Below are 27,914 nucleotides of genomic sequence, written 5' to 3'. Positions count from 1 at the left end.
TAAACTATGGAGCACAATTGTAAAGTGGGTGCAGGAGCAGACAGATCTGGGGGTATATGTGCACAAATCGTTGAAGGTGACAGGGCAGGTTGAGAAAGCGGTGCATACGGGATCTTGGGCTTTATAAATAGAGGCATTGGGGGTGATTTTAGGAGGCAATTGCGGGTGTGTTGGCAGGGGGGGGCTCCGAAAATCACAGAAATCCGTTCGGGTGTGAAAGTCGGCTCCAACCCGCCGGTTTCCGAGTTTCCCAGGGACCCACCTGTGTGCGCACGGGCGACCCGAAAACAGAAGTCCCGCCGGTAATTAAAGCCAGTGGGATGACAGTTAAAGAGACAAATAACCTCATTGAGGTATTTAAGGCACTTTACCTGTGACAGAGTGAGTGATTAGAATGATTTTTAACTTACCCGGGCGGCTTGCCCACCGCTTCTGATTCACACCTGGTGAAACCAGACATGAAGGGCCGGATCAGAGAAAAAGAAACTAAATAAATTAAATAAAAAAACATGCAATAAGTGAAAACACTAAATGCACCGACCTTTGCACCCTGCTCCGGTGTCCGATGTCTCCCTCTCCACCCCCCCGACGTCCCCCCGATCTTCCCCTCTCCCTCCCCAATCTACCCCGTCCCTTCCGATCTTCCCCTCCCCCCCCCGATCTTCTCCTCTCCCCCCCCCCCCGATCTTCCCCCCTTTCCCCCCGATATCTTCCCCTCTCTCCCACCCCTCCCCCCGGTCTTCCAGTCCAGCGCTGGATGACGTCTCACTCTCTCTCTCCCCGCCCCCACCTCACGTTGCAGCTCCTGACAGCAGCCGGCCTGTCAATCAGACTAACTGCCGAGGACGAAACCCAGAGAGGATGTTAACCACTATCAACCAACGTGTGATCGCCTCGGAAACGGTAAGTTTGGTTCATGCGGGTTTGCCACGCGCCCAATTGCCCCCCCCGCCCCACTGCCGTCCCGCCTCCCTGCTAATATCAGGGCCAAACACTACACAAGCAGGAAGTTATGTTGAACCTTAATAAAACACTGGTTCGGCCAGAACTGGAGTATTGTGTCCAATTCTGGGCACCGCACTTTAGAAAAGATGTGAAGGCCTTGGAGACAGTGCAGAAGAGATTTACTCGAATGATTCCAGGGATGAGGGACTTTAGTTATGTGGATAGACTGGAGAAGCTGGGATTGTTCTCCTTGGAACAGAGAAAGTTGAGAGGAGATTTGATCGAGGTATTCAAAATCTAGAGTAGATAGAGAGAAACTGTTCCCATTGGCGGAAGGGTCAAGAACCAGAGGACACAGATTTAAGGTGATTGGCAAAATAATCAAAGGCGACATGAGGAAAAACTTTTTTACGCAGCGAGTGGTTAGGATCTGGAATGTGCTGCCTGAAAGGGTGGTGGAGGCAGATTCAAACGTGGCTTTCAAAACAGAATTGGATAAGTACTTGAAGGGAAAACATTTGCAGGGCTACTGGGATAGGGCAAGGGATTGGGACTCGCTGGATTGCTCTTACATAGAGCCGGCCTGGGATTGATGGGCCGAATGGCCTCCTTCTGTGCTGTAACCTTTCTATGATTCTATGATTCTGCCATTTAATCATCGCCTGCCCTTCACTTAAACACTTTGCAGGCCATTCTATTTCTTTTCTGTCTGTGTTTTTTTTTCCTTTCTCTTTATTTTGTTCCTTCTTAAATGCTGTTCATCTGTAATATCTTTCATTTCTGAGAAAGGGTCCATACCGAATGGCCTTGTCTGTTCTCTCCTTGGCGCTGCCAGACCTGACAAATGTTCCTATCATTTTCAATCTTTGCTTCAATAAATGGAAAGTTGGCCATGATTTCCTGAAATAAAACACAATGCCTAAACATCTTACCCGGAGGAAGGAATCCAGTGATCCATTCTCCATGAACTCTGTGATAATCATCACTGGGCTGCTCTTGGTGACTACTCCCTCCAGATGGATAACATTCGGATGATCAAACTGGCCCATTATGCTTGCTTCACTCAGGAAGTCCCGTCTCTGCTTTTCTGTATAACCAGATTTTAAGGTCTTGATAGCCACAAAAATCTCCCTCTTTCCAGGTAACTTGAGATGCCCACTGCACACCTCTCCAAATTCACCTGATAAGAAAGAGAAAATTATTAACCTCTCTCCCACTTACTGTTCAGGGTCTATTCCCTCCTAGGAATGTAAGAATGCACAGGAATGGAAAAGATTATTTTAGTCCATATGGCCAGCCCTAGAATTTACAAACAGTGGAAATAGAGCTCACTACTGATATCCCTCGATTGATTTTCTCATCGATACTTGCCTGACTATGTTTTAAAATTCTTGATGTTATCAGTCTCGATTCCATCCTTTGGCAACATCTCCTCCGTGCGCAGTCGTTATATAGAATGTTACAAAGAGGTCCCATTACACTACTGGGTATATTCTATAGGCCACCAACTAGTGGGAAGGAGATAGAGGAGCAAATTTGCAGGGAAATTACAGAGAGGTGCAAAAGCCCTAGAGTAATGATAACTGGGGACTTCAACTATCCTAATATAGACTGGGATAACAATAATAATATAAGGGGCACAGAGGGGGAGGAATTTTTGAAATGTGTCCAGGGTAACTTTCTTAACCAGTATGATTGCTCCAATTTCTGCAGTGTTCTCCTAGTGATAATCCCGAGTCCCCAATATTTCAAGCCTTTCTTCATCGCGATAACCTTCCATTCCTGGTATCACTCCAGTGAATCGTTGTACCTTCTACAAGCTCCAATATTCTTGCCATAATGGGATACCCACAATTGTATAAAATAATCCAATTATAACCCAACTAATGTCTTCTGCAATTCCACATGACCTCATTGCTTTTATATTCAATTCCCCAATGTGTAAAACCCAGAATCCCATTTGTCTTTTTATGGTCTTTTCTACACATGCTCTTTCCAGATCTATGTATCTGCTGCCCTATCTCTCTGATCCAATCTGATAACCATTAAGTGGGGGTCCCATAGTCGGTGGGGTGGTCCGCACCTCTTGGGGGTCTACTTGTGTTTCTTCCGCCAGATTTCCGGGCCATGGGAGCCTTCTTCTCTTTGCCAGATTTCCCATGCTTCCCTCCCTCCCTGCTATTCTGCTGTAACCATTTACGCCTCTTCTCGAGCGATCTTTTGTTTCTTTACCTGCCCCATTACCACCTTCCTTTCCTTGCACCATCATCTCTTTTCCCATTTAATCACTCCTCCCCTCCACCCTATCACAGACCTTCCCTTTTGTTCTTTCCTCTCCTTTTCCCAGGCTCAGCACTTGCTTACAAGTTGCGAAATCTCGAATATCTTTCAGTTCTGATGAAACATCATTGACTTGAAACCTTAACTCTGTTTCTCTCTCCACAAAAGCTGCCTGACTTGCTGAGTGTTTCCAGCATTTTCTGTTTTTATTCTAATCAATACTGGGTTGCATTTCCAACTCAATATGAGCTATACTAGCAGGTGATACTAACTTCATGAAATATAGGAAATATTATCCCTACTACTTTTTAAAAACACAAAAAGTAACAATGGGAGTGGATAGATACCTGCACCAATAACCTGCTCAATCTTCACACTGGATATGTCAATCTCTTTGGCAAATTCCCGCACAGCCTCATTGGGATCTTCATAGGTGAATGGATCGATATATATCTTCATACCAGGTGTCACTGAACAGAGAACATTGATTTGTAATTGGTGGGTCAATGGAGTTCAGATACCAATTAGCCACAATCTAATTGAATAGCAGAACAGGCTCGAGGGACTGAATGGCCTCCTCCTGTTCCCATCTTCCTATGTTCCTAAGAATACTGCTCCAAGGTGAACAATAACATATTATAGCTGCCAGGGACTCTGCTGTGGGAGTATTCAGAGGAGTTTTATTGATTGAAAATAAACTGTGGTTCAAATACATTGAATGTCAGATCAGTTTGCAAAACAAATAATAACAAACCTACAGAACAAAATAATTATTCAAAATGTGTTCAGTGAGGTCACATTCCAACTGTAGAAAGGTCATGCATGTGCCAGCATTACCAAGATGTCTGAATGGGAGTTGGAAGTAGAATTCATCACACAGTACAGCATAGTCTCTCCTGATCATTAAGAATTTAATTAACTAGGAACCTATAACCAAAGATTTCATGAGATTCTGAAGCCATGGTGCTTTCTTTGATTTCTGTGAACATCAATCCACAGACACAAGGTCAGATTCCACATGTACACTAATGGCACACAGCTCTTCCCCTCCATCGCCATACTCTCCACTTTGTTCTGTCAACTGCTTGTCCAACATCCAGTCTTCGCTGAACCTCCTCGAGCTCACCATTGGGAAAGTCATTATCTTTGGCCCCTCCACTCTTTTGCCTCTGTTTACAACCCTAGGGTGGGTGCAGGAAGCACCATTCCCAAATCCTGCAGAATTTTCAACTGGTACAAATAGGGGCGAAGACCTGGCAGATTCCTGCACCAAAAACCACCCCCCACTTTCACCCCCAGACTGCATGAAAATTGTGCTCCTAAACTTTTGGGAGTTAATTGTTTCCAATTTCTAAGTACAACCCTTATGTTCTCTCTCTCGTTTGTTTCCGAAGTAAAAAATCAAACATTTGTTAACGTTTTATATCTGAAACTTTACCTGAAGAAAACTTTTAAAATTTATGCTGCAGGTTATTTCTGCTAGAAATGTGCAGTCTTTCAATCATGAACATTTCTATCAGTTGGCTCAGATAAAAGTCCTAAAGTTAAAGTTTACATGTTATCAAGTTTATATACTTCTCCATTACACTGCAAGAGGGTGAGTTTTACAAATATCAGGAGTGGCCACACAGACTAGCTCTCCACAGTAAAAATTAACGACCTTGATAATAGTTTGAATGTGAAACTTTACCAGAATAAATAATTCAGGAAAACAAAGAAGCTCAGACGCTGCTTGTCTGACATCCAGTACTTGATGAGCAGAAATTTCCTCCAATTAAATATTGGGAAGATCGAAGCCATTGTCTTCAGTCCCCGCCACAAACTCCGTTCCCTGGCCACCGACTCCATCCCTCTCCCTGCCCACTGTCTGAGGCTGAACCGGATCATTCACAACCTTGGCGTCTTATTTGACCCTGAGATAAGCTTCCGACCCCATATCCGCTCCATCACCAAGACCGCCTACTTCCACCTCCGTAACATCACCCATCTCTGCCCTGCCTCAGCCCACCTGCTGCTGAAACTCTCATCTATGCTTTCATTACTTCCAGGCTCAGCTATTCCAATGTTCTCCTGGCTGGTCTCCCATCTTCCACCCTCCATAAACTTCAGCTCATCCAAAATTCTGCTGCCTGTATCCTAACTCGCACCGAGACCCATTCACCCTTGCTTGCGAACCTACACTGGCTCCCGGTCCAGCATCACCTCGAATTTAAAATTCTCATCCTTGTGTTCAAATCCATCCATGATTTCGTCCCTCCCTATCTCTGTAACCTCTTTCATCCCTAGAACCCTCTGAGATCTCTGCGTTCCTCCAATTCTGTGCCTACTCGATTTCCTTTGCCCCAACATTGCCTTCAGCTACCTAGGTTCTAGCCTTCGGAATTTCCTCCCAAAACCTCTCCGCCTCTCTACTGCTCTTTCCTCCTTTAAAATGTTGCTAAAAAGCTACCTCTTTGAACAATCTTTTGGTCACCTTTCTTGATATCTCCATATGTGGTTCGGTACCAAATTTTGTCTGATTACGGTCCGGTGAAGTGCCTTGGACACTTTACCACGTTTAGGGTGCTATTTGAATGCAAGTTGTTGTTGTCCGTTAACCTTTTTTCCATTTGTTGCTAAAATGGTCAGATGAAAAGCAGAGAGTGCAAGTGTTTTTTTTTATTGTTGAGTGTTTTACTTCCTTGGTTATTGAGTGGTGATAGATGTTTCAGTAAATATACACGTGAAATACATTTACCTGTACTGTGTGTCAGGTGATTTGTATTAAAATTGATGCATGTAGCTAAAATGCTGTCGCCATAGCCACGCCTGTGGCAGGTTAGCAATTTTTATTGGCCAACACTGGATTAGAACCCTCCTCGAGCAGACAAGTGAAGTGTTCAAGCAACATTTACATCGAGTTAGATCAGAAACAGGCCATTCGGCTCAACTGGTCTGTGCTGGTGTTTATGCTCCACACAAGTCTCCTCCCTCCTTACTTCATCTCACCCTTTCAGGATACCCTTCTATTCCTTTCTTCCTCATGTGTTTATCGAGCTTCCCCTTAAATACTATTCACCTCAACTGCTCCTTGTGGGAGCGAGTTCCCCATTCTAACCACTCTCTGGGTAAAGAAGTTTCTCCTGAATTCCCCATTGCATTTATTAGCGACTATTTTACACTTGTGACCTCTAGTTTTGGATTCTCCCACAAGTGGAAACATTTTCTCCACAGCCAACCTATAAAACCCTTTCATTATCTTAAAGGCCTCTATCAGGTCACCCCTCAGCCTTCTCTTTTCTGGAGAAAAGAGCCCCAGCCTGTTCAGCCTTTCCTGATAAGGATATCCTCTCAGTTCTGGTATCATCCTTATGATTCTTTTTTGTACCCTCTCCAATGCCTCTATATCCTTTTTGTAATATGGAGACCAGAACTGTGCACAGTGCTCCAAGTGTGGTCCAACTAAGGTTCTATACAAGTTTAACATAACTTCTTTGCTTTTCAATTCTATCCCTCTAGAAATGAACCCCAGTGCTTGGTTTGCCTTTTTTATGGCCTTAATAACCTGCGTCACTACTGTTAGTGATTTGTGCATCTGTACCCCGAGATCCCTTTTTTCCTCTACCCCATTTAGATTCTTATTTTCCAAGCAGTATGTGGCCTCCTTATTCTTCCTACCAAAATGCACTACTTCACACTTACCTATATTGAAATTCATTTTCCAATTACACGCCCATTCTGCAAGTTTATTGATGTCCTCTTGTATTTTGACGCATTCTTCCTTAGTGTTAACTACACCCCCCTTTTTGGTGTCATCTGCAAATTTTGAAATTGTACTTCCGATTCCCGAATCCAAATCGTTAATGTAAATCGTGAAGAACAGTGGTCCCAGCACCGATCCCTGTGGAACACCAGTTCCTGCCTTTTGCCAGTCTGAGTAGCTACCTTTAACCCCTACTCTCTGATTTCTGTTTTGGAGCCAACTTGTTGTCCATTCTGCTACCTGTCCCCTGACTTCACATGCTCTGGCCTCAGCCATGAGTCTACGATGCGGTATTTTATCGAAGGCCTTTTTAAAGTCCAAATATATTATATCTACTATATTACCTTTGTCTACTCTTCCTGTTACATCTTCAGTGAATTCAATAAGGTTGGCCAACCATGACTTTCCCTTCTGAAATCCATGCTGACTATTCTTTATTATATTGTTAATTTCTAGATGTTTTTCTATTACATCTTTGAGTAAAGATTCCATTATCTTTCCTTCCACTGATGTTAAGCTAATTGGTCTATGGTTCCCTGGACTTGTTCTATCTCACCTTTTTAAATATAGGAATCACATTATCTGTCCGCTAGTCCTCTGGCACTAGTCCCTTTTCTAGTTGATTTTTAAATGTATGTAATAGTGCCTCTGCTATCTCCTCCCTAACTTCTTTAATATTTGCAGATGCAATCCATCCAAACCAGGGGTTTTACCCTCCCTGAGTTTGATTTGTTTATCAATTATCTCCCCCCCACCTTTTTATCTTAAATGTTTTAATATCTTTTTTGATCTCTTTTTCTAATGTCCTGCCCACCTTGTTAGTCTCCCTGGTAAATACGGAGGGAAAATAATTATTTAATATTTCTGCCATTTCGCTGTCGTTACTTGTGAGGTTATTATGTGTATCCCTTAGTGGCCCTATCCCTATTCTGATTTTTCTTTTGTTATTCATCTATCTGTAAAATACTTTACATTGTCTGTTAAGGTCTGGTGACTTCCTCTAACACAGCTCAGAGAGTGTCCCATATCAACGTGGTTTACTGCATGCTACACAACTTTGGTCTGCAGTGGGGACAACACATGGAGCCAGCATTGGACGAGAACCTTCAACCAGCTGATGAAGATGACACAGATGTCATTGAGGATGGGGAAGAAGTGGGAGGTCACCGACTCCAGCCTATAGCCAGAGCTCTTCGGCAACAGCTCACTGAACACCACTTCAGCTGAACAATCCCTGGCCACTTGCATTGACCATCATGTCCAACATCTGTCCAGTCCTTCGCCTGACAATGCAAGGTCACCAGCTACTACAGCAACGCTCTGCAACAATAGCAACTTGCGTTTATACAGTGCCTTTAATAGAGTAAAACATCCCAAGGTGTTTCACAGGAGTGTTGTCAGACAAAATTTCACACTGAGCCACATAAGGAGAAATTAGGACAGGTGACCAAAAGCTTGATCAAAGGAGTGTTTTAAAGGAGAGAGAGGTAGAGACCACGGAGAAGTTTATGGAGGGAATTCCAGAGCTTAGGGCCGAGGCAGCTGAAAGCACGGTCGCCAATGGTTGAGTGAAGGAAATTGGAGTTGTGCAAGAGGCAAGAATTGGAGGAGTGCAGAGATCTCGGGGGGTTGTAGGGCTGGAGGAGGTTACAGAGAAAGGGAGGGGGAGAGGCCATGGAGGGATTTGAAAACAAGGATGAGAATTTTAAAACTGAGGCGTTCCCGGACTGGGAGCCCATGTAGGTCAGGGAGCACAGGGGTGATGGGTGAACAGGGCTTGAGTGAGGACACAGGCAGCAGAGTTTTGGATGAGCTCACGTTTATGGAGGGGTGGAGATGGGAGGCCAGCCAGGAGAGCATTGGAATAGCCAAGTCTAGAGGTAACAAAGGCATTGATGAGGGTTTCAGCAGCAGATGAGCTGAGGCGGGGCGGAGACAGGCGATGTTACGGAGGTGGAAGTAGGCGGTCTTGATGATAGAGTGGATATGGGGTCAGAAGCTCATTTCAGGGCCAAATAGGACGCCAGGGTTGCGAACGGCTGGTTCAGCCTCAGACAGTGGCCACCAAGAGGGATGGAGTCGGTGGACAGGGAACGGAGTTTGTGGCTGGGAACAAAGACAATGGTTTAGTCTTTCCAATATTTAATTGGAGGAAATTTTTGCTCATCCAACACTGGATGTCGGACAAGCAGCGTGACAAATGAGAGACAGTGGAGGGGTCGATAGAGGTGGTGGTGAGATAGAGCTGGGTGTCATCAGCAAAAATGTGGGATCTGACGTTGTGTTTTCAGATGATGTCGCTGAGGGACGACATGTAGGTGAAAAATAGGAGGGGGCCAAGGATAGATCCTTGGGGGATTCCAGAGCTAACGGTGTGGGAGCGGGAAATCATTGCAGGTGATTCTCTGGCTACAACTGGATAGATAAGAATGGAACCAGGCGAGGGCAGTCCCACCCAGCTGGACAACGGAAGAGAGGCGATGGAGGAGGACGGCGTGGTCAACCGTGCCAAAGGCTGCAGACGAAGTAACCACCGCGACGATGAGTACTGAGATCAATAATCAGTAATTAGAACTAGGTTCAGGGGTGATGTCAGGAAGCAATTCTATACACAAAGGGTAGTGGAAATCTAGAACTCTCTCCCCAAAAAAACTATTGAGGCTGGGGGTCAATTGAAAATGTCAAAACTGAGATCGTTAATTTATTGTTAGGCAAAGATATTAACAGATATGGAACAAATGTAAATAAATGAAGATAAGATACAGGTCAGCCATGATCAAATTGAATGGTGGAACAGGCTTGAGGGGCTGAATGGCCTACTCCTGTTCCTGTGTTCCTATCACATGCCCAACGATGGTGTCTATTACTCATTTTTTATTTACTAATCAGAAACGCAATTATCCACATCTGGATTCCCAATTAGCCACATGTGGTTACTGGCTAAGGTATTGGACAACACAGTTCTAGTCGACCCATGGATCTGGATGTAGTGCAGTTTGGTCGGTGAGCGTGGGTTTCTGAAAGGAGTCATGAGCCACTTATGGCGGGGACAGCCCTTGTCCCCAAGTAACCAACCTCTGACCAGCAGGGGCAAATATAGTGTCACGACAGCTGCTGGGAAAATGGATACAGAGCATCCGGATGTGTTAGTGGTGATGTGTTGGTGGTGATCACACACCAGCTGCATATTAAGGGAATGGTAGGCCTTGCAGTTGGTGAAGGCAGTGGGCTTGTTTGGAGGATCCCTCAGGGTAATATGTGTATAGTCTGTGATGCCCTGGACTTTGGGGAACCCTGCAATCTGTGTGAATCCCAGACCTCTTTCCAACTGCTTCCAATGGTCATAGGGATAAGTGCTTTCTTTAGCAAAAATGGCATCAGTCGCCTGCTTAATGGACTGCAGATTGACTGTGGTTACTGTTATCTCCCATAGCAGCCTGGAAGGAGCAAAAATGTTGAGGATTGTTGTTACTTTGACTGCATCAGGCAATGTGATATCAGCTGTGGCAGCAGGTCGCAGGTCTTGTTGAAGGAGGTGACACAACTATGGGACAGCCTCTGTGGAGAAGCACAGCCTCCTTATACACTGTTCCTCAGAACTGCAGGTAGGTGACTCTGGACCGATGCACCCTGTTGGGAGGGTAATGATGTCTGCATGCTTCCCTCCTCCTCTGTGGACTCCCTCCAGCTCCAAGTCCTCCTTCCACCTCTTGCTGCTGCTCCTCTTCCTCTTGTCAGAATGGAATGGCCAAAAGGATTCCCATCTTCTCATGTAGCCAGTGTCTCCTTGGCCTTCCTGAAGGTTGAGCAGCCAAAACAATCTAAAAAATCAGCAATTCTTCAGCCAAATACTACAGAGAACTGCAATCAAGATTTCTGCTGAATGATTCCAGTGATCTAAATGGCAGCAGGAGAGTGCCTCTTTAATTAGAGCTGGACCTAGAAGTTTCCCGCCATATATTGCCCATGAATAGTCAATGCTGTAAAAATCAGCAGGCACAGTGTTTACTCACTCCAAAATGTGTCATCGGGCCCCGATAACTATTCGGTCCCCACCTGTTTCCGGCAGAAGTGATGCCCACCTAAACGGAGGCCCCCTCGAGGCAGGCCTTAGGCTGCAGGTTGTTTTGCTACTTGTGTCCTTCTAGCATCCCGCTCATAGGGGCAGAATCGGGGCCTGTGAGATCTGATGTGAGATTCTCCTTCGAACAAAGAAGGCGAAGGGGAGATTTTATAGAGGTGTTCAAAATCATGAACAGTTTTGAGTAAATAAGGAGAAACTGTTTCCAGTGGCAGAAGGATCAGTAATGAGGGGACACAGATTTAAGGTACTTAGCAAAAAAACCAGAGGCGACGTGAGGAACACAATTTTACACAGCGAGTTTGATGATCTGGAACGCACTGCCTGAAGTGCGGTGGAATCAGATTCAATAGTAATTTTCAAAATGGAAACATTTGAAGAGCTATGGGGAAAGAGCAGGGGAGTGGGACTAATTGGACAGCTCTTTCAAAGAGCCAGCAAAGGCACGATGGGCCAAATGGCCTCCTTCTGTGTTGTAAGATTCGATGATTCTATGGTTTGAGATCTTTGCAGCTAATGCAGAATAATTCCTTCATGTAAGAAGATGCTAAAATAAGTTGAAAAACTGACTTTATTTTTAAAACTTTAGGTTAACATCCAAAACTTTGTTTGACAAGTGACAGGTACATTCAGGGCACTAATGTGCTGGAAAGGCTGCTGATGTTCAATTTTCAAAGAACCGTTTTCAATCTGAAGCCCAATTATCTCTAAGCACTGCCCCCTGGTAATGGGTGGCTCTGATAAATGGTCCCTGTAACAGCTCCCCTCCCTCCTCTCTCATACAGAACTCTGGTACTCATTTGTTATACAATCCATGATGACAGCAATGATTTATTAATCTCTAGGTTATTGAAATGTTCTTTTAAAACTGTTTTGTGCCCTTTCTTAATAATAGTATTGTGATGTGTACATCGATCAATTTCACCTTTCATGGAACTGCTGTCCTGGAATGTTAAAAATAAAATGTTACGGGAATGAGCTGACATCACTTAAATATATAACAGCCAATGGCAGCGATAATCAGGGACACAGCAATAAAATCTCGATACCGTGAGCGAATAGGAAGCGGCAGCAAACTGACACAAATGCCTTTTACCAGCTGAGTGCAATCAGAAGGTGGATTTCCGTGGTTGAAATTACCCACCGTCACTGATGGTGCAGCCTCTACAGAGCTGGGTAAGGACAAGGAATTACCCACCGTCACTGATGGTGCAGCCTCTACAGAGCTGGGTAAGGACAAGGAATTACCCACCGTCACTGATGGTGCAGCCTCTTCCAGAGCTGGGTAAGGACAAGGAATTACCCACCGTCACTGATGGTGCAGCCTCTTCCAGAGCTGGGTAAGGACAAGGAATTACCCACCGTCACTGATGGTGCAGCCTCTTCCAGAGCTGGGTAAGGACAAGGAATTACCCACCGTCACTGATGGTGCAGCCTCTACAGAGCTGGGTAAGGACAAGGAATTACCCACCGTCACTGATGGTGCAGCCTCTACAGAGCTGGGTAAGGACAAGGAATTATCCACCGTCACTGATGGTGCAGCCTCTACAGAGCTGGGTAAGGACAAGGAATTACCCACCGTCACTGATGGTGCAGCCTCTTACAGAGCTGGGCAAGGACAAGGAATTACCCACCGTCACTGATGGTGCAGCCTCTTACAGAGCTGGGCAAGGACAAGTGCACTTATAGCTTTCTTTCAACTTAAATAGTAAAGGGCCCAAGTAATAATCATTACCATGTCAAGTGAAGCCACATATTGCTGGGGTTTTATGGGCAAGGCTTGTCCTCAACATTCTGGCAGGACAAACTGATCGAATCTTGAAGCGAGCCAGGAGATGTGTTGTAATTTGCCCATCAATCTTGTCTCTCTGTTCTATTTATGGTGAAGAAATATATGGACATATCTGCACAGTGCACTCACCATGGCCGCTTGTATAATGCTGTAGTTTGTCCGTGTATTCCAAGTCTGCCCGTTCAAACCCTCGTCTCCTGAAAGTGAAGCAAATGAGAACGGCTGTCATTACAGCTGGCGGTTACCGAGATAACAAGCTGCAGTTTGATCATTAACTTATAATCTCCCATTTCTAGTTAGGCCTGTAAGGATTCTGTGCTAAACTCTGCCCACCAGTCAACTGATTTAGACAACACTGAATGTTTGATATTTTGGAATTAGTCACCTTTATTGCGTTTCAATTGGATAGGGTTTTTGGACTTTATACAATGACTAAAAAGTCGTTTCTCTGGTCTGTCCTCTGTCCTCAGGCTTGCGCCCCTTGCTCTGATCCCAGTGAATCTCGACTGTCCCGACCTAATGGCTTTGACATCTTTCTTAAAGTAAGGCACCAAAACTGGACTCAATATTCCAGCTGTGGTCTTATATATTTTTTAGCATTATCTCTTTGATTTTGTACTTTATGCCTCTATTTATAAAACCTAGGATCCCATAACTACGTTGTATGCTCTTTATGGCTTTAATGTCCTTTCTAGAATGGCCTGTCCAAAACTGTACACATTGCTCGAACTGTTGCCTAACCAATATCTGGTACAAATTTATCATTGATTCTTTAACCTTATACTCCAAGGGGTTGAGTTTCCACTTGTTTCCTCTGGTAATATCAGCACAATCCTGGTGGAATTGGCCGAACCAGCGCGAAAGATTGAGAAATTTTAAATGCAAGTGAGTTATCCCCAAAACCATTTATATTCGTGTTTTCGGCAACGTTTTCCGCTGGTTTAAGATTCAGTTTACCCAAATCAGGCCCCGCCTGAAAATGAATTTTTATATATATATGTGTAATAGTGTCTCTGCTGGAATCATAGATTCATAGAAAGGTTACAGCACGGAAGGAGGCCATTCGGCCCATTGAGTCAGCTCCAGCTCTATGCAAGAGCAATCCAGCTAGTCCCACTGCCCCGCCCTATCCCCATAGCCCTGCAAATTTTTTCATTTCAAGTACTTAGCCAGTTCTATTTTGAAGGCCATGATTGAATCTGCCTCCACCACCCCCTCAGACAGTGCATTCCAGATCCTAACCACTCGCTGTGTAAAAATGTTTTTCCTCATATCACCTATGGTTCTTTTGCCAATCACCTTAAATCTATGTCCTCTGGTTCTTGACCCTTCCACCAATGGGAACAGTTTCTCTCTATCTATTCTGTTTTGATCCTTCATGATTTTGAATACCTCTATCAAATCTCCTCGCAGAAGTCTCTGTTCCAAGGAGAACAATCCCAGCTTCTCCAGTCTATCCATAAAGTCCCTCATCCCTGGAATTATTCTAGTAAATCTCTTCTGCACCCTCTCTAAGGCCTTCACATCCTTCCTAAAGTGTGGTGCCCAGAACTGGACGAATTATTCCAGTTGTGGCCGAACCAGTGTTTTTTGAAGGTTTATCAAGACATCCTTGCTTTTGTACTCCATGCCTCTATTTATAAAGCCCAGAATCCGGTATGCTTTTTTAACCGCTTTCTCAACGATTTGTGCACATATACCCCCAGATCTCTCTGTTCCTGTACCCCTTTTAGAATTGTGCCCTCTAGTTTATATTGCCTCTCCTAATTTTCCTACCGAAATGCATCACTTTGCATTTTTCCGTGTTAAACTTCATCTGCCACATGTCCACCCATGCCACCAGACTGTCTATATCCTCCTGAAGTCTATCACTATCCTCCTCACTGTTCACTACCCTTCCAAGTTTAGTGTCATCTGCAAATTTTGAAATTGTGCCCTGTACTCCCAAGTCTAAGTCATTAATATATATCAAGAAAAGCAGTGGTCCCAGCACTGACCCCTGGGGAACACTACTGTACACCTCCCTCCAGTCCGAAAAACAACCGTTCACCACTACTCTCTGTTTCCTGTCATTTAGCCAATTCTGTATCCATGTTGCTACTGCCCCCTTTATTCTATGGGCTGCAATCGTAATAACAAGCCTACCGTGCGGCACTTTATCAAATGCTTTTTGCAAATCCATATACACCACATCAACTACATTGCCCTCATCTACCCTCTCTGTTACCTCATCAAGTTGGTTAAACACGATTTGCCTTTCACAAATCCGTGCTGGCTTTCCCTAATCAATCCGCAGTTATCCAAGTGACTGTTAATTCTGTCCTGGATTATTGTTTCCAAAAGTTTCCCCAGCACCAACGTTAAACTGACTGGCCTGTAGTTGCTGGGTTTATCCTTACACCCTAATTTAATCAATGATGTAACGTTTGCAATTCTCCAGTCCTCTGGCACCACCCCCGTATCTAATGATATTTGGAAGATTATGGCCAGTACCTCCGCAATTTCCACCCTTACTTTCCTCAGCAACCTAGGCTGCATCCCATCCGGTCCTGGTGACCTATCTATTTCAAGTACAGCTAGCCTTTCAATACCTCCTCTTTATCAATTTTTAGCCCACACAATATCTCAACTTCCCTCCTCTTTTACTGTGGCTTTGGCTGTATTTTCTTCCTTGGTAAAGACAGATGCAAAGTATTCATTTAGTACCTCGGCCATGCCCACTGCCTGCATGAGTAGATCTGCTTTTTGGTCTCTAACCAGCCCCACCCCTCCTTTTACTACCCTTTAACTGTTTACATGCCAATAGTAGACTTTTGGATTCCCTTTTATGTTGGCTGCCAGTCTATTCTCATACTCTCTCTTTGCTCCTCTTATTTCCTTTCTCATTTCCCCGCTGAACTTTCTATATTCAGCCTGGTTCTCACTTGTGTTATCAACCTGACATCTGTCATATGCCTCATTTTCTGCTTTATCTTACTCTCTATCTCTTTTGTCATCCAGGGTGCTCTGGCTTTAGTTGCCCTACCTTTCTCCCTTGTGGGAATGTGCCTAGACTGTACCTGAACCATCTCCTCTTTAAAGGCCACCCATTGCTCGATTACAATTTTGCATGCCAATTTTGATTCCAATTTACCCAGGCCACATCTGTTCCCATTCCACTGATATTGGCCCTCCTCCAATTGAGTATTTTTACTTTAGAGTTGTCCGTGTTCTTTTCCATTTATATTCTAAACCTTATGATAATATGATCAATGTTCCCAAAATGTTCCTCCACTGACACTTGCTCCACTTGACCCACCTCATTCCCCAGAACCAGATCCAGCAATGCCTCCTTCCTCGTTGGGCTGGAAACGTACTGGTCAAAAAAGTTCTCCTGAACACACTTCAAAAATTCCTCCCTTTCTGTGCCCCTTATATTATTATTATTATCCCAGTCTATATTCGGATAGTTGAAGTCCCCAGTTATCACTACTCTATGGCTTTTGCACCTCTCTGTAATTTTGCTGCAAATTTGCTCCTCCATATCCTTCCCGCTAGTTGGTGACCTATAGAATACCTCCAGTAGTGTAATGGCACCTCTTTTATTTCTTAACTCTAACCAAATAGATTCTGTCCTTGACCCCTCCAGGACATCCTCTCTCTCCAGCACTGCAATATTCTCCTTAATCAATATTGTCACCACCACCCCCCCCCCAACTCCTTTCTTTCCTTCCCTATCTTTCCTGAACACCTTGTATCCAGGAATATTTAGTACCCAATCCTGCCCTTTTTTGAGCCAGTCTCCATTATCGCCACTACATCATATTACCATGTGGCTAATTGCTCCTACAGCTCAGCAACCTTGTTTAACATGCTTTGTGCATTTACACACATGCACTATAAACCTATCTTAGACTTTCTTGTACTCTCTCTTAGTCTGATCCCGCCTAATACCAAACTATTTCCATCATTTTCTGTTTTTATTCCCTTTTGTTATCCTCTCCTTTGTTGTCTAATGTACCTGGTGTAGGCCTTTTTCTTTAGTTTCAATTTTACCCTTATCTCTTTATTCATCCATGGTGTTTCATTATTGGCTGGTTTGTTCTTGTTTTTTAGAAGAATATATTTTGCCTGAACTCTAGTGATCACCGTTCTCAATATTTCCCACTGCTGTTCTATCTCTTTGTTTGCCAATTTTTTTTTCCAGTTTATCGTTCCTTGTTCCATTCATGTTCCCTCAAAATTAGCTTTTTTTCCAATCTATTACTTTAGTCTTTGTCTTACTTAAGTCTTTCTCAATCATTATCTTAAACCTTATTATGTTATGATCGCTATTGCCTAGATGTTCCCCCATGTTTACTTCTCTTATCTGCTCTGGTTCATTTCCCATTACTAAATCCAGCACTGATTCCTATCTTGTTGGGCTTCTTACGTATTGGGTAAGAAAGAAGTCCTGAACGCACTGTAAAACCTCCGTTCCCTAATTTTGTTTAGATTTATTTGTACCTCAACATAAATAAAGCTATTTTTCCTTCTCTGAGATGAAACCATGTGCTGTTACTTGTCTCTTGGCCTGTGTGGAGGTGTCAGACACAAAAATGGGACTAAAAAAACTTAAAAGAAGTGTCAGCATCAAAAAAGGGGAGACATGGAAAATAAAAATTGTCCAATCTATCTGTTGCTGACACCTGAAGCAGACCACAATCTGCAAATGCCTCGAGGGACATGGCTTACCCAGACTCAGAAAGCCTTGGGCTGCACCAACCCATAGTGAGGCTCACTAACACTGGCATGGCCTCACCCAGTGGGCAGGCTTTGAGCACATCAGCCAGATTCCCGCGATTAGGTGGGATTTTCTCTCTTCAGACTTCCACTAAAAAGCCATTCAATTAATAAGTATTTACATTATTCTTATTACTTATTGCAATGAGAAGTGATTAAGTACAATTGTCAACATTGTAAATAGAACTGAAATTAAAAGTAAAGCAACATTTTTTCCATAAGTGACAGAAAATGAGATTGTGGGAATATTGCAAGTCAGATGAGAATGGCATGATGTGATGATTGACAGGGCACAATGAGATAATATTTTAAAATGTATTTTCAGACGAACGGCTGAAAGATTTTAACTCCCTTGGCACGGAATTCATTTGGTTCATTGAAAAATCTCAGTGAAGGAGGAAACCCAAAGGGGTAAATTGAGAAGTAGGATTTGGTGTCACCAAGCCTGGATTCTAAAAGCTTTGGCTTGTAGCAATAGGAAAAGACTGAGGAGGGTAGGAAATGGCACAGCGTTGAGGTCCTGGGAACGAATGAGTTAGAGTTGGAGATGTGCGATAAGTCTTATTCTAACATCTAAATTACATGAGGCCACTCCCACATTCCCAATTTAGGCAAACAATCTAAAAGAAAAATGGTACCATTTCAAAACAAAACCAGGTGAAATGAACAGAAACATAGCCTGATGTTCCATTTTTAAGATAATACATGGGCTACGTCACAAAGGCTGTGAAATAAGCAAATTCAACTGTGTATCATCTGATCTGGCTGAGATACCAAGTCTGTAAAAATGTAAGGAGGACTCGGAGTGAGGAGCAGATTCTCAGTAACTTTCTTACTTGATTACGTTGAGTGAATGAATCTCAATCAGCGCTGATCTTTGGTCAGATTAGCTCATTCATAGTAGAAATGGCCAGAATGGATAGATGTTTATTAGAGTAGGTAAATTCAGGCTTCCTTTGGGACCAATAGGGGCTTGACAGCACCATCACCAAATGTCACTAACCAAAATGGGCCTGCTTCTTTACTGTGTACTACCAGACACACATTTTTCTCCAGTGCTGTTCACTGTCTTTGTTTAATATTATTCAGTTGCTCACAATATTTATGTATTATTGAAGTTCCTCTATTAGCATTGGGTAGCATTTCATCGGATGTGGCTGATGTAGCACCAACAACTGTTCAGTAAGTTTTCAGTCATATATGGGCTTCAATCCAGTGCTGTCAATAACAGGACTTTAAGAAAACACACCTGTGACTCCTGACCATGAATCACATTTCAGATCTTAACATTCAAGTTCGATCTTTGAGCCTGCTAGGAAATAATCTCAATAATCTTTGTGATGTAAGAACATAAGAAATAGGAGCAGGAGTAGACCATACGGCCCCTCATGCCTGCTCCGCCATTCAATAAGATCATGGCTGACCTTCCACCTCAACTCCACTTTCCCTGCCCTATCTCCATATCCCTTGATTCCCTTAGAGTCCAAAAATCTATCGATCTCAAATTTAAATATATACAATGACTGAGCATCAATAGCCCTCTGGGGTTGAGATTTCCAAAGATTCACAACCAAGTGAGTGAAGAAATTTTTCCTCATCTCAGTCCTAAATGGCCGACCCCTTATCCTGAGATTATGCCCTCTAGTTCTAGACTCTCCAGCCAGGGGAAACAGCCTCTCAGCATCTACCCTGTTGAGCCCTCTAAGAATTTTATACGTTTCAATGAGGTCACCTCTCATTCATCTAAACTCGAAAGACTATAGGCCCATTCTACTCTATCTCTCCCCATAGGGCAACCCTCTCACAATGTGTAACATTACAGGTCACTATGTAATATTACAGACTGCAGCGTAACATTACAGGCTGTTGTGTAACATTCAGGCTATTGTGTAACATTGCAGGTCACTGTGAAACATTACAGGCCACTGTGTAACATTACAGGCTGTTGCATAACATTCAGACCATTTCGTAACATTACAGGTCACTGCGAAACATTACAGGTCACTGTGTAACATTACAGGTTGCTGCATAACATTACAAGTTGCTGTGTAACATTACAGGACAATGTAAAACATTACAGCTCACTTGCAACATTACAGATCACTGTAACATTACAGGCCTCTATGTAACATTACAGGCCACTATGTATCATTATAGGCTGCAGTGTAACAGTACAGGTGATTGTGTAACATTACAGGCGATTGTGTAACATTACAGGCAGTCAGAATATGGTTTAAAACAAGCGTGGTCAAGTATCCCATCTCCCATTGCGCCCAGACATTTAGCAAGAGGGCGATGTTGAGGGTGATATGGCTCAGTATCTCTGTGAGAACAAGGTCAGCTCACAAGCTAAACAGCAAGGAGGATGAGTCCAACATTCCAAAGAATAGATAACATTGAAAGACTGTTTAAACAAGGAAGAATTATGGAGACATGCTGAAGTCAAGTGATGGTCCACACCAAGTTAAGGGAGGTGGTAACCAAAGAAACAACATTCAAGGAACTGATAGCATTTAGAAACTGCTTAGACAAGTGAGAATCATGGAGAGATACAGAGCTATCAAGGCCATCAACACAGATAAGGAAGAGGCCCACACATTCTGAGAGGACAATAACAGGTTGTAACAACAGAAGTGCAGCTTGAGGTGATTAGTTACGCAACGTAAAACAGCTCAGCTTGAGTTGCTAATGTGGCATCAGCCTGGCAGGATTATTTATGACCAGGAGATAAGGTTAGAGATGTGTACGTACAGAACGAAGCAGCCAAGTGGTGTAAAGATTGGGCATGTTCCCTCCCAGAAGTTGGAACTCTCGAGAGGACCATCAGAAGTCCATAGCCACAGGCAGTCTAAGGAGGTCAGATCTGGTCAGTCTGGAGTCCAGGAACCAGGTTGTATTGAATGCTTATCATTTAATGTAATCGGAAGTGCTGTTGTGAGTCAATGTATTAAAGTTTGTTGTTTAATAACCACTCATGCCCGAATCACACAGAAGTTATTCTTGAAGGATTAACAACCCTTTTGTTGCGACAGTAACGGGAAAAATCCACTAACATTGGCATCCCTGGGTGGGCACAAGAATTAAAGGTGGGGAAACAACAACAAAAACAACATTGGAATACACAATGAATGGGAGGACCCTAGGCAAGACAGAGGGTCAGAGGGATCTTGGTGTGCAAGTTCACAGATCCCTAAAGGTGGCGGAACAGGTAGATAAGGTGGTAAAGAAGGCATATGGGATACTTGCCTTTATTAGCCGAGGCATAGAATATAAGAGCAAGGAGGTTATGATGGAGCTGTATAAAACACTGGTTAGGCCACAGCTGGAGTACTGTGTGCAGTTCTGGTCGCCGCACTACAGGAAGGATGTGATCGCTTTGGAGAGGGTGCAGAGGAGATTCACCAGGATGTTACCAGGGCTGGAGCGCTTCAGCTATGAAGAGAGACTGGGAAGATTGGGTTTGTTTTCCTTGGAGCAGAGGAGGCTGAGGGGGGACATGATTGAGGTGTACAAAATTATGAGGGGCATAGATAGGATGGATACTAAGGAGCTTTTTCCCTTCGTTGAGGGTTCTATAACAAGGGGACATAGATTCAAGGTAAAAGGCGGGAGGTTTAGAGGGGATTTGAGAAAGAACTTTTTCACCCAGAGGGTGGTTGGAGTCTGGAACTCACTGTCTGAAAGGGTTGTGGAGGCAGGAACCCTCACAACATTCAAGAAGCATTTGGATGAGCACTTGAAATGCCATAGCATACAAGGCTACGGACCAAATGCTGGAATATGGGATTAGAGTAGACAGGGCTGATGGCCGGCGCGGACACGATGGGCCGAAGGGCCTCTATCCGTGCTGTATGACTCCATGACCACGACGACGACGACGACGACAACAACAACAACAACAACAACAACTCGCATTTACACAATGCCTTGAATGTAGTAAAATGTCCCAAGGCCCTTCACTGGAGCGATTATCAAACAAAATTTGACACCGAGCCACATAAAGAGATATTCGGACAGATGACTAAAAGCTAGGTCAAAGAGGTAGGTTTTAAGGAGCATCTTAAAGGAGGAGAGAGAGGTAGAGAGGGAATTCCAGAGCTTAGTGCCTAGGCAGCTGAAGGCATGGCCGCCAATGGTGGAGAGAAGCAAATTAGGGATGCGCAAGAGGCAAGAATAGGAGGAGCGCAGAGATTTCAGAGGGTTGTAGGGCTGGAGGAGGCTACAGAGATAGGGAGGGGCGAGGCCATGGAGGGATCTGAAAACAAGGATAAGAATTTTAAAATTGAGGCGTCCCAGGACAGAACCAACGTAGGTCAGCAAGCACAGGGGTGATGGGTGAACGAGTCTCGGTGCGAATTAGGATACGGGCAGCAGAGCTTTGAATGAGCTGAAGTTTACGGAGGGTGGAAGAAGGGAGGCCGGCCAGGAGAACATTGGAATAATCAAGTCCAGAGGTAACAAAGGCATGGGTGAGGGTTTCAGCAGCAAATGAGCTGAGGCAGGGGCAGTGTGTTAAAAGATTGACTGGTTCTGACACAAAGGGTAAAGAGGGATAAGTGGTTGTGACTGAGTGAGCTAAAGGTAGCCAACCTCTCAAGCCCAAAGGAGAATAAACCATGGCGGTTATGTTCGACAATCCACATATACATGGAAAAGTAATTCGGGTCATGTATACCCTTGACAGAGAAAGCAGAAAATCTCGAACAGCTAGGAGAGTTGGTTAAGACACTAACCAAAGAAAAGCATGTAAAAAAGGAAAGTTGGAAAGCTATGGTTATGCCATGGCAAGGATAGCAAACTATAAAATTAAAGTAACAATTAGAAACCAAGAGCAACCTCAACAAAAAGTTTATGGAACAAAAATTAGAGGTGGAAAACCAATTAGAGAAAAAAACGAAGAAAGCACAACTTTGGCCATGTCAGTAATTATCTTCAGGCTGAAGGTGTAAAGAAATCCAGAAAATTCGGATCGTGTAAAGCTGAGCGGGAAAAAACAATGAAGAAACTGATAAAGGAGAAGAAAATTAAAGTGGAGGATTAAAGCGGGAGTCTTGTTGTTTCAGCCACAGGAGGTGGGGAGGTTGAGAGAGGAAGTTGAAGTTCTGAATGGTAGATTGAAAGATGAGGAAGAAAAGAGGAACAAAAAGAAAGATGGAGTGAGCTTCACCACACCAGGCTTGGGCGAGGACACAGACTGTGAGCTCAACAATGAGTCAGTACAGAATGGGGTCAAGTCACAAACATCACTAATTGAAATTTGGTTTAAGTAAAAAACGGTTGTCTATGATGGAATCAAGAAGGAGAAAGGGAGAGTGTCACATGCTACAAAATGTGTTCTTTTGTTTTCAGTGTACTGTCTCTTTAAAAAGTCTGTCCTCATTGTCAGTGCCTTTGTTTCACTGTTTTTAATGCTTGTTATGTGTTTTTTCTCTTTTGTGTAATGTTACAAAGATTTTGTTTAACTGTGAAAGCAGTTAGATTCAGTATTTTTACAGTTTTTGGAAAAGCAAACCTGAAGAAAGAACAAAATGAAAAATGAGATTCAGAAGGGAGAGTGACAAAGCTGGAAGTGGAAGGCAGAAAAGTAGTAAGTGAAATTGGAAGGCAGCGGAAACAAAGGCCAGCAGCAAATAAGGTCAAAATAGGAAAAAATGTTAAAAAGGCAAAATTAAAGGCACTTTATCTGAACGCACACAGCATTCACAACAAGGTAGATGAAATAACGGCACAAACAGAAGGAATTGCCATAATGGAGTCGTGGCTGCAGGGTGACCAAGGCTGGGGACTGAATATTCAAGGATATTCGACATTTAGGAAGGACAGGAAAAAAGGAAAAGGAGGTGGGGTAGTGCTGTTAATGAAGGATGAGATCAGTACAATAATGAGAAAGGATCTTGGCTCAGAAGATCAAGATGTAGAATCAGTTTGGGTGGAGCTAAGAAACAGCAAGGGGCAGAAAACATTGGTGGGAGTTGTTTATAGGCCACCAAACAGTAGTGGTAATGTCGGGCACGGTATAAAGCAGGAAATTAGAAGTGCAAGTAACAAGGGTAATACAGTAATCATGGGGGACTTTAATCTACATATAGATTGGGCAAACCAAATTAGCACTAATACTGTGGAGGATGAATTCCTGGAACATATACGAGATGGATTTATAGATCAGTATGTTGAGGAACCAACTAGGGAACAGGCTATTTTAGATCTAGTATTGTGCAATGAGAAAGGGTTAATTAATAATCTTGTTGTAAGGGAGACCTTAGGGAAGAGTGACCATAATATGATAGAATTATTTGTTAAGTTTGAAAGTGATGTAGCTCAATCTGAAACTAGGGTCTTAAATCTAAACAAAGGAAATTTTGAAAATTTTGAGATAATCATCTTGGTTGTACTGAAATATGATAGTCGTTAGCAAACTGACAGCACCACTTTTATCTTCATAGTAGGCACAGCACAGGAGGAGGCCATTTGGCCCATCGTGCCTGTACCGGCACTTTGAAAGAGCTAACATACATTGGCAGTATCCTCTTCTCTACAGTAGACGAATGTGAAAGAATTCATTTATTACCTCAGCCATGCTCTCTGCTTCCACAAGAAGATTTCCTTTTTGTGCGTAATCGGTCCCATCGTTCCTTTGACTACCCTTTTACTATTTATACGTTTATAAAAGACTTTTGGGTTCTCTTTTATTTTAGCCGCTAATCTATTCTCATACTCTCTCTTTGCCGGAGCGCACACTTCTAGCGTGACATGCGCCAGACGCCATATTGATAAAGGCGTTCACGCAGGCACAGATAACGAACGCCGGCATCATGTAAAGTACGGAGAATATGCAGGAGATTAGGGTGCAACACTGATTTAAAGAGGCAGATGTGATTTTGGAACTCCACACTCCAGCCAACGCACTGTCTTAACCTCGCACAGCTGAGCTGGTCGTCAACAGCCTGGAGGACCCCCCCCCCACCAGCGCTATTTAAAGGGACCATGCAGGAGTTACAGGTTGGTTTCTGGATTATTGTTCCTGGATGCTGATGCATTTGTACCTGTTTTTGGAGGTCTCCCATACTTGAATACTAGGACTGGGGACATTGCCTAAAATTTAGAGCCAGGACTTGTCAGAGTGAAGTTAGGAAACACTTCTACACACAAAGGGTGGTAGAAGTTTGGAACTCTCTTCCCCAAACAGCAGTTGATGCTAGCTCAATTGTTAATTTTAAATCTGAGATTGATAGATTTTTGTTAACCAATGGTATTAAGGGATATGGGGCGAAGGCGGGTATTTGGAGTTAGGTCACAGATCAACCATGATCCCATTGAATGCAGAACAGTCTCGAGGGGCTAAATGTCCTACTCCTGTTCCTATTTTCCTATGTTCCTATAATAAAGTTTCAATACTCTACAGGAAGTGGGCTGGCTCGCTGACCTGCAACAGCAAGGGCACTGGTGGAGGGGCAGGGGTGGGACAGGAATGCTGTCATCCTGAGAGAGGGCAGCAGGTTCATGTTCCATGGAGCCACTGCCACTTGCTGCCTCCTGTTATGCACCATCTTCTCCTACAAGAAAGTGGGACGTGTGTCAGTGAGTGTCCTGCAGGATGTTTGGGTGATGTGCCTGTCATGGTGTGTGTGACCTGTGAGTTGTGGGAGTGCGGCTTGCACACAGTGGTAATGTGTGAGGGTGGGAGGAAGCATCTGATTGGAAGAGCTGAAGAAGACTCCCTTCCTAACAGCACGATGGGAGAACCGTCACCACACGGACTGCAGCGGTTCAAGAAGGCGGCTCACCACCACCTTCTCAAGGGCAATTAGGGATGGGCAATAAATGCTGGCCTCACCAGCGACGCCCACATCCCGTGAACGAATAAAAAAAAAGTTGAGTACTGATTGAAAGAGTTTATTGGTATGTGGGTGATGGGGGTGTAGTGTGTGGTGCAGTTGGTAGGAGACGCCACTTGACAGTTGACCTCACTCACCTTGACCACTCGTGTCAAAGCATTGAACTTCTTCCTGTACTGCATCCGTGTTCGTGGTGCTGTGCGCCTGGCATTGACTTCATCCCCGCTGCCTCCCACTTACTTGGGGCTTATGTGTGGAGGGCCTTTTGCCCCCCTGAGGATATAGGATGCCCCTCCTTCTGTCCGCCTCTTGCACCAAGGCCTCTAGTGCATCATCAGAGAACCTTGGTGCATGCACTCTCGCAGGCTCAGTACAAACTCAGATCATCAGGTTGGTGGGGTCTGGCGTGCAGATTGGAGGATGTGGGATTTAGTAGTGCGCAACCTTTATTCGATGTTTTAAAATAACTCAACAGTTTGTAAACACAGGGACGGGACCTGGATCTGTGTTTTACGTGTGCGATGTCTGATCTCCGTTCAGACTCCGTGCGGACCCGTATCTTATATTTTGCAAATATCAGAGTCCCGTAAACTTTGAGCAGCCCAGTTGTTGCTCATTAAAAATTCCAGAGGTCCCATCACCATGCTGCACTACCCAATTGACTTCCACCACTTCCTGCAGGCTGCCTTTAAGTGGTACTAGCCACTCGCGATATCTGGGTCCCCTGCAGTGAGCCACCATTCAACAGCGTAAGTAGGGCTGCCTGCACACAGCAATCATAAAAATCACCAGGCAGCACAAATGTTACGTGCTGCCTGCATCTCAACAACCGGACGTGGATTAATCGCGCACCGTGACCCCGCGCCCGGTTTCAGGGTTATCCAATATAACCCCCAGTGTCTTTAGTCATCCAGGGAGTTCTAGCTTTGGATGCCCTTCCTTTCTCCCTCATAGGGATGTGTCTACTTTGTACCCAAACCAACTCCTCCATGAAGGCCTCCCATTGTTCAATTACTGTTTTACCTGCCAATTTTTGATTCCAATCCATTAGGGCAAGATCCGTTTTTAACTCACTGAAATTTTCCCTCCTCCAGTTAAGCATTTTCACATTTGATTGTTTCTTGTACTTTTCCATAACTATTCTAAACCGAATGATATTATGATCACTGTTCCCCAAATGCTCCCCCACTGAAACATGCTCCACCTGCCCCACTTCTCCCCAGAACTAGATCCAGCACTGTCTCCTTCATGGTTGGGCTGGAAACACACTATTCCAGAAGTTCTCTTGAACACATTTCAGGAATTCCTCCCCCTCTTTGCCCTTTACACTGTTATATTGTCTATATTGGGATAATAGAAGTCCCATTATCTCTACTCTAAAGTTCTTGCATCTTATTTACATCAAACTTGCCCTCCTCCATTGTAGTTTCACATTTGATTGTTCCTTATCCTTTTCCATAACTATTCTAAACCTAATGGTCACTGAGTAACATTACACGGCGTTGTGTAACATTACAGGCCTTGTGTAACATTACAGGCCTTGTGTAACATTACAGGTTGTTGTGTAACATTATAGGCCACTGCTTGTAACATAACAGGTTGCTGTGTAACATTACAGATCACTGTGTGTCACATTGCAGACTGCTGTGTAACATTATAGGCCACTGTGTGTAACATTGCAAGCCACTGTGCAACATTACAGGCGACTGTTTAATTTTACAGGCTGCTGTGTAACATTACAGGCCGCGGTGTAACATTACAGGCCACTGTGAGTAATATTACAGGCTGCTGTGTAACATTGCAGGCCGCTGTGTAACATTGCAGGCCACTGTGTGTAATATTACAGGCTGCTGTGTAACATTACAGGCCGCTGTGTATAATATTACAGGCCGCTGTGTAACATTACAGGCCACTGTGTAACATTGCAGGCCACTGTGTAACATTACAGGTTGCTGTGCAAGGACAAGTTAAATGTTGATCCTGGCCCAAAAAAAAGGTCAACTTTAAGAGGATCAGAACCATAAGAGCATAAGAAATCGGAGCAGGAGTAGGCCATCCGGCCCCTCAGGCCTGTGTCGCCATTCAATAAGATCATGGCTGATCTTCTATCTCAATGCCATTTTCCTGCACCATCCCCATATCCCTTGATGCCTTTAATATCTAGAAATCTATCGATCTCTGTTTTGAATGTACTCAATGACTGAGCCTCCACAGCCCTCTGGGGTAGAGAATTCCAACGGTGTGAGTTTGAGGGGGTTCGCAAAGTAGGGTATAAATTAATAATTTTGAGTGGAAAGACAAAGATGTTGCAGTCAAAACTTTGTCTGAAGTGACAGAGTGCCCTGCTGCAATAAATGAGGTTTTCCCCCCAACTGTCAAATAATCCTTTGCATCTCCCACTGGCTGCTGACTGAAACACGTCTGCTCCAACAGGGAGTGTTTCCCACAGCACGGGAAACACGCTGAGGATCCTTCAAA

At 43.9% G+C, this 27,914-nt stretch overlaps 1 protein-coding gene across 1 annotated transcript in view; it reads right to left on the bottom strand.

Moving 5' to 3' along the window:
* Positions 1–27,914, bottom strand: part of LOC137301220 (ephrin type-B receptor 2) — a 1,084,770-nt gene that overhangs the window by 158,650 nt on the left and 898,206 nt on the right. The window contains exons 9-11 of the mRNA XM_067970697.1: positions 12,970–13,034; positions 3,573–3,695; positions 1,878–2,125 (exon numbers count right to left, since the gene is read on the bottom strand). Of these exons, the coding sequence (XP_067826798.1) occupies positions 1,878–2,125; positions 3,573–3,695; positions 12,970–13,034 (436 nt within the window). The remainder of the gene's footprint in view (positions 1–1,877; positions 2,126–3,572; positions 3,696–12,969; positions 13,035–27,914) is intronic.

Source organism: Heptranchias perlo, chromosome 32 (genome assembly GCF_035084215.1).
Source record: "Heptranchias perlo isolate sHepPer1 chromosome 32, sHepPer1.hap1, whole genome shotgun sequence".
Taxonomy (NCBI): domain Eukaryota; kingdom Metazoa; phylum Chordata; class Chondrichthyes; order Hexanchiformes; family Hexanchidae; genus Heptranchias; species Heptranchias perlo.
The sequence above is the reverse complement of the archived record's forward strand: the minus strand, read 5'-3'. Positions and strand labels throughout refer to the sequence as shown.